Source organism: Protobothrops mucrosquamatus, unplaced genomic scaffold (genome assembly GCF_001527695.2).
Source record: "Protobothrops mucrosquamatus isolate PMUCROS unplaced genomic scaffold, P.Mucros_1.0 scaffold27, whole genome shotgun sequence".
In the NCBI taxonomy this organism is placed as follows: domain Eukaryota; kingdom Metazoa; phylum Chordata; class Lepidosauria; order Squamata; family Viperidae; genus Protobothrops; species Protobothrops mucrosquamatus.
The window spans coordinates 300,374-307,596 of NW_015386412.1; the positions used below are offsets into that span (position 1 = coordinate 300,374).

General features: G+C 65.6%; 1 protein-coding gene across 1 annotated transcript; it reads left to right on the forward strand.

Moving 5' to 3' along the window:
• Positions 1-2,549: 2,549 nt before the first annotated feature.
• FOXB1 (forkhead box B1) lies at positions 2,550-3,512 on the forward strand. Its single transcript, XM_015811032.1, has one exon. It carries the CDS (start codon positions 2,550-2,552, stop codon positions 3,510-3,512), a length of 963 nt encoding a protein of 320 aa, XP_015666518.1.
• Positions 3,513-7,223: the final 3,711 nt, after the last annotated feature.

The window sequence follows — 7,223 nt, forward strand, 5'->3', positions numbered from 1 at the left end:
GCGGAAGACAGTTCTCCTCCTGGGAAGGCTTTGATCAGGCTTGCTTTGAGCCAGGGGCCTGATCCCCAATAGCAAGGCTTAGACAGGAGAGCTGAGGTGCGGTGAGAAGAATATCCGTTTTATGGAGCCTCCCATCGCCCTCCTCCCTTCATGAGGACCAGGACCTTAGCGAAAGGTTCACGGGAAGAGCGTCTGAAGGCTAGCGATTCACCGGCTTTGTTCTCGCTAAGTCAGAAAGTGGTTTGCTGGCTTTCCAGTCAATGCTTGGTGTGAAGTGCCGTCCCAGAGACCCCTTCCTTCAAAACTAGGATGGGGGGTGGCGCCTCAAGTGAAGGACCCCGTCCCACCGGCCCGCCTTAGCTGCGCATCCCCGGCTGAGCACCCGAGAGTCCCCCGCTCAGCCTGTCTCGAGGGGCGGGGATTTGCTCACCTCGTTCGCCTCTACGCCCGTCCCGTCGGGGAACGCGGCTTTACTGCCGGTCAGGCCTCCCTCGCAGGCGAGGAAGAGCGGCGGAGATGGAGGCAGCTCGGCTCGGCGGGTGAACGGAGAGGCTGAAGTGCCGCTTGCGAGCAATCGGGGCGGCCGGACCCCTCTCCCGTCCCCGTCCAGCTGTTAGCCGCTGGGCTCGCGGCTCGCCTCCCCCCGGGTCGGGCCCTGCCCACGTGCCTCTCCCGAAGGGCCTGCAGGAAAGGGGGCCTGGCGGAGGGGAGGGCGGCTCAAACGCGGCGGCGCTGCCTGGATCTCACCGGCGCCTTCCCGCCAGACGGCGAAGTTGGCATCTCTATGCGGCTTTTCCCGCTCGCCTCGCCTCGCCTCGGACTCTCCGGGGAAGGTTCCGCTTTTAGCGCAAGGCCGAAGAATCAAAGTCTCGGACCTTGCCCGCCCCCCCTCCACCGCCCCCCCCATTCCCGCTCCTAGGAAAAAGCGAGCCGGGGAGAAGGGCGAGGCCTCCGCAACCGGCAGGGAAGCGATTTTCCTTCAGCCGAGAAACGGCTGCCTAAGTCAGCCCCGGCCGTTTCCTCCGGGAGGCCCCCGCGCACCCCCGTCCTCTCATCCTGAAGCAAAGCGGGCTGCGCTGGGGCTTGAACTCCCTTCGCCCTCCTGGAAGGCGCAACCTTCTTGCCACCGAGCGGGACTTGTGCCGCAATAGGGAGCCCGAAGCTGGGGGGGGGGGGCGAGAAGACGCCCCCGCTGCCCTGCGCTTCCTTGGGAAAGGGAGCCCGGCGCGGCGGAGCCGCTACAGCTGGGGGTGAGCGGACGGGCAGACGGCCAGGCCGAGGAGCCTCTCCCGCCAATAAGTCGGCTCCCCCGGCACAGCTCCAGCCCAGCTCGCTGGGGAGCGGCTCGGATTCTAGCGGGCGACAGCGCAGCTCCACGGGCGCAAAAGCCGGGCAGGCCGGCTGGTTGGCGGCCGCAGCTCTTCCTGGGGGGCGAGGCCGGCCGCCCCCCCCTCTGCCGGCTCAGAAGCGCTTCCCATTGGCCCCCCTGCCGGGGAGGGGGGAGCGGCGGGGCTACAAGCGGCGACCCCCTCCGCGCCGGCTCTGGAGCCCCGCCCCTCCCCCCTCCCAGGCGGGTGTCGTCGCGGAGCGGAGAAAGTGGCCCATTAGCGCGGCGCTTCGACGGGGGCCATTTCTGCGCCAGCCCCCGCCTGCCCAGCTCAGATGGTCGGCAGGCGGCAGGAGCAGGAGGAGGCGGCGGCCGCGCCAGCGCTGGGCAAGGCCGGGGCTGCTTAGCCCGGCGGCTGCGGAAAGTCGGAAAGGTCTCCCGCTCCACAGCCCCCCCCCGCCCGGAAGCCCCGGCCCGCGGAAAGGAGGAAGGCTCCGGGCTCCGTCCGCCGGCTGACCTCGCTCGTTCGCCCGCGGCGCCTGTGAAGTGAGTGCCCGGGGCGGGACGGGTGAACGGCGGGGGGCTCGTCTTTTCCCTTCGCGGGGGGGGAGGGAGGTCCTGACGGTGCCCCCCCCCCTGCGCGCTCGCTGCGGATGGCGCGGGACCCGCCAACGCCGTCACAAATTGGGAGCGCCGGGAAAGGCGTCGGGAGCCCGCGGAGGGGAGGGGAGGGGTCGGAGGGGAGCGCATAAAACGGACGGGCGAGCGAGCGAGCGGCCAGGCGACTGGCGCCCAGGGCCCGGCTGCTGCTCTCGGCCGGTCGGAGGAAAGCGCCGCCCCCGCCGGAGGAGCCTGCCCGTCGGCGTGCAGAGGGGCGGGTGGCCAAAAAGGGGAGGACCCGGTGGGCCGCGAGGCGCGGGGTCCCGTCCCGCAGGGGGGTCCCGGGGCTGTCAGCCGGCCTGGCCAGGCTGGAGATCGGCCTCCGCTGGGCTCGCCCCTCCCGCCGAGGGGCCACCCCTCCCCAATCGTGCCGCGCTCAGCCCGGGGAGGGGGGTTGCCGGCTCCGCCCGCCCCTCCAAAGAGAGCGAGCCAACTTTGCCCAAGGGGGGGCTCGCCCCCGCCCGCCCCGCCCCCTCCTCCTCCTCCTCCTGGCCCAGCCCGCTAATTCCGCCTCCCTGCGCTGCAGATCCCGGCCGGCAACGCCGCCGCCGCCGCCGCCACCATGCCCCGTCCGGGCCGCAACACGTACAGCGACCAGAAGCCGCCCTACTCCTACATCTCGCTGACGGCCATGGCCATCCAGAGCTCGGCGGAGAAGATGCTGCCGCTGAGCGAGATCTACAAGTTCATCATGGAGCGCTTCCCCTACTACCGGGAGAACACGCAGCGCTGGCAGAACTCGCTGCGCCACAACCTCTCCTTCAACGACTGCTTCATCAAGATCCCGCGCAGGCCCGACCAGCCGGGCAAGGGCAGCTTCTGGGCGCTGCACCCCAGCTGCGGGGACATGTTCGAGAACGGCAGCTTCCTGCGCCGCCGCAAGCGCTTCAAGGTGCTCAAGGCCGACCCGCTGGCGCCCTCCAAGCCGCCCCCCGAGGCCGCCCACTACCTGCAGGCCCAGGCCAAGCTGCGCCTGGGCGCCCTGGCCGCCGCCGCCGCCGCCTCCGCCGCCGCCGCGCCGCTCGGCCCCTACGGGCTGCCCGTCCCGCCGCCCTCGGGCTTCAAGCACCCCTTCGCCATCGAGAACATCATCGCCCGCGAGTACAAGATGCCCGGGCCGGGCGGCGGGCACGTCGGGCACGGGGGGCACGGCGGGGGCGGCGCGGCGCTGCCTTTCTCCGCCATGCCGCCCGGACCGGCCGCCTACCCGCTGCCCAACCAGCTGCCCCCCGCCTGGCCCCACGTCTACGGCTCGGCCGGCATGCTGGACCCGGCCGCCCCCATCGCCGTNATGCCGCTGAAGCCGCTGTGCCACGGCGGACAGACGCTGCCGGCCATCCCGGTGCCCATCAAGGCCACGCCGGCCGCCGCCGTCCCGGCCCTGCCCGCGCTGCTGCCCGGCTCGCCGCCCTCGCTCAGCCCGCCCTCCACGCAGACGGCACCCAGCCAGGGCAGCCCCGCCACCCCCAGCGAGACGCTCACCGGGCCGCCCTCCGTCCTGCACGCCGTGGTGGCGGTGCACTGACCCCGGCCGCGCCGCCCTCCGCCCAGGAACCAGCGGCGCGGCGAGGCGAGGCGGCCTCCGGAGGGGGCATCCAGGGGCCGCCGCCACCCCCGTGCCACCCAGCAGCGGCGGCCGTCCGAAGGTCCCCAAGCCGGTTGGGTCTTCGGAGCCAGCCCGTCCCGCCTCTTCCCAGCCCCCGCCGGACCCAGAAGGACGAGAGGCGGCCGGGGGACGCGCGGGGACCTTGCAAAGGCTTCTCCCCCGAGCGGCCTTTCCGGAGCGCGCAAGCAGGCGGCGAGGCTGGCTCTCCTGGCAAGGCTGGTTGCCGGTCCGCAGCTCCGCCGGCCCCCCGCGTGCCGGGCTCCCCTTTCGCCTTTCCAAATGCCGCCCCCTCCTCTATGTTGCAAGGCGGCACCGGCGAGTGGGGAAACGCGGGGGGGGGGAACCCGCGCTGAAGAGGATTCGCGCCCGGGGCCACGGGCACGCCAGCACCCCAAAGCGACCGGCGTTGCAAATCCTCTACTTTGAGGGAGCAGATATTCCACCCGCTGGATCTGGTGGTTGAGACTCGGCCGATTTCCCCTCCCGGTCAGCACCCAGGGACGCTTCCTCGGAAGGCAATGCCTCCCCCCCCCCCCTCCGGGGCTGGACTTGCGAGGAAATCGGGCTGCTGCGACCGGCTAACTGCAGCCCAGCTGGGAATGACTCCGAAGCACAAATTGGACTTATTTCCGTGTAAAGAGGTGGGGGGGGGGTTGCCTTGCTTCGCTTGAAGCGATAAACTTTGACTGGGACGGCCCCAGGTGCGGACGAAGCGTTGTCAAGGCAGCGCGACGATTCCCCGGTCCGTCCGTCCGTCCGTGAACGAACGAGTGAGCGAGTGAGTGAGCGAGCGTGGCGCGTGTGTGTTTCAGCCCTTTCCCTCCTGCAAGCTTAAAGTTTAATTTCTACGCGGGGAGAGCGAGGAGAAAGCGAAGTTGTGTTGTTGCCCAGCTTTGCTCTGCTTGGGGTGGGGTGGGGGAAAGAGAAACGGGCTCGGCCTTGCCGCGGGGGCTCGCCCCGGGTGGGTGGGTGGGAGGGAGGGAGGAGGAAGGGAGGCGCGGAGGCCCCTAAATCTACCCAGCCAAACGGAGCATCTCCCTTTTTCCCACCGGAATGTTTGCAGACAAACCAGAGGGAAACGTGTACGTGTCTGTGAATCCGGATGGCTGCCGGCTGTGTCCGATGCACTTTTATCCCGCGCCCCTCCTTCCCTCGCCATAGCTAGTGCGCAGCTCCCCCCGCGCCCGTTTGGGGAACTGGTCAAGGGCCCCCACGACAGGAAGCCGCTGCTCCGAAGCCCTGAACGAAACGGGGGCTCGGATCCTAAGGGGCGTCGGGAGGGAGCGCATCCAGAGACGGCGGACCCAGAGACAAAAGCGCTTTGGGTTGGTTCTGAGGTGGGGTGGGGGTCTTTCTGAAGGGTCGGGGCCGAGCGCTTTCCTTCGTTCCCATGTGGGTGGCTTGATATTGTACAGGATGAGCATGATATTTAAAATATGAATGTTCTCGTGAATATCTTCAGCATGTGTGTTTTCGGGCAAACGTTTGACTTTTTTTGTTATAATTATTGTTGTTTTTCTTGATATGGTGTTTGGATTGTTGTCGGTTGGGTCTGGGGAGTTTTGTTTTTTTTCTGGTCTCAAAGTGTCTATCTTTAAATTATGAAACTAGCCGTCCAAATAATATTTTCTCATTAAAAGATGTAAAGACGGAACAGGGTTTTTCTTTTTCGGCCGTCTTTTCGAGCTGAAAAGGGGAGGGGGGGCAAATTCGCTTTGCATAAATTATTTCCGTAGGAAGAAGGCCTGAATGAACGGGGGGGGCTGGGGGGGCTGTCTCTGGGGAGCACAAGAGAAACAGCTTCAAGAAGATCTCAGAATCTGATTTGTATCTCCGGATTTTGGTCTAATCAGTCTGGGAGGCCAGGACCGAGTTTTGTGTGGCTTCCTCGCTAAAGCCGGATTTAGCCCAATTCGGGAAGGTTTCAGCATCATTTAGTCGAACTTCTAGGAAGTTGGGTTACGCCGCCCAAGCGAGAGAAAGAAGCCCGCCGAAGTAGCTGACTGCTGAGCAAACAGGCTGACGGGCCATACCTCGGCGCTATTAAGAACACACACACACCCCCCAAGTCCCGGCTCCTGAGTTCAGGGCGGAGAATTTGATTTTGCGGGATCGGGCCCCGCTTGACCTCCTAGCGCCCCTTGCCTCCCCCAGGCGTTCGTTCGCCCTTTGCAAGGCAGGAGTTCAACAGGGTGGCAGCCTCGAGGGCCTCGGGTGACCGTCCCGCGGGGAACGAGGGCTCCTGCTGGGCGCTCCCCGATCCAGCCCGGCGCGCGTTTCCTTGGGCGGCGGCGGCGGCGGCGGCGTCGCTTCTCCGGTTGAAAGGCAGCCTGAGTGGATGGCGGTGTAGCCCCCTCGGAAGTTGGTCCGCCGTTGTGGCTCGCGTGGCCCTTCCGCCCGGAGAAGTCGGTCGGTCCAGGCTTTAGCGGCTACTTTTCCTGGTCGCGATGGAAAAGGTAATAAAAATAGAATAAGCTGATATCCGTGGCGGTGAGACTTGCGGGGCGCTGGACTTTGCCTGGCATTACAAACCTTTTAAGCAAAAGATCGCCCTTTTTGGCTGTGGATTTGTGGGGGTGGGCTCAAGACTGAAGCCCCCGCCTGTTTACTCGGAAGTAAGCCCGGGGCGCCTCCCGAAGGAGCCTCCGCAGAGGAAGTTAGCGTCGCCCTATAAAAGGGACTTTGCGCCCGCGCCGCCTTGGAAACGGCCCCCCCCGGCCCCCTCGCGAGCCGCTTCAGTGTAAAAATCGGAGATTTGTTGTGTGGCGGCTTCTGGTCCAGAAAGGCGGGGGGGGGGTCGTGAGTTTTCTAACGGGCCGGGCCGGGAACCCAGGCCCAATTCGCCCTCTTCCCCACGAAGAAAAAGCGAAAGAGAACGGGGGGGGGGGGGAAATGAAGAAAGGCGTAGCGCCCCCCATCTCCCCAGAGTTAATCTAGCGGATAAATCCCTATCCGAAAGGAAACCAGGGTCCCCGATCCAGAACCCCCGTCCCAAATGGACCTAATGGCAGCCCAGCTTCTGCTTACTCATAAGTCGGTCTGGCCTGAAGAAGCGCTAAATCGCAGGGTTGGGAGAGTGTAGCCCAGCCACGCTTGGCGGGAGGAAGCGCCCCTGAAGCCCGGAAGAGGGGGGGTCCTTTTAAATAAGGGAGAGAAGCTGGCAGGCCGCCACCCCCGGGCAGACGAAAAAAAAAAGGGGGGGGGAGTCTAGTGATAGCTTGACCTAAGTAGCAAACGTGGCGGTGGGCTGCTTTCTCTTTCCCAGGCTCGGTTTCCCATCTTGCCACTCACCTCCCCCCCCCCAGGAGAATGTGACAGTAGCCCATCGGGCTCACTCTGGAGTAAAAGAGGAGAGCGTGCTCGATCCCTTAAACTTGTTGGGTCGGGACAGCCTAGCAACAGGTGCGCTATTATACCCTTCTTGAAATAGTATAAAGTCCGTCTTCACGTTGGTCCTCTGGGTCGCGCTGCGAGTCCCTAGCAAAAGGTGGCTGGGAGCTTTCCTGCATCCGGTCTGACAAAAATTTGCAGGTTAGCCTGCGGAACTCCGCGGCACTTGAATCGGTTTTGCCTCACAGCGGCTCTCGGCTGTTCCCATCCGAAACTTTCGACATTGGGTCTGTTATTGGG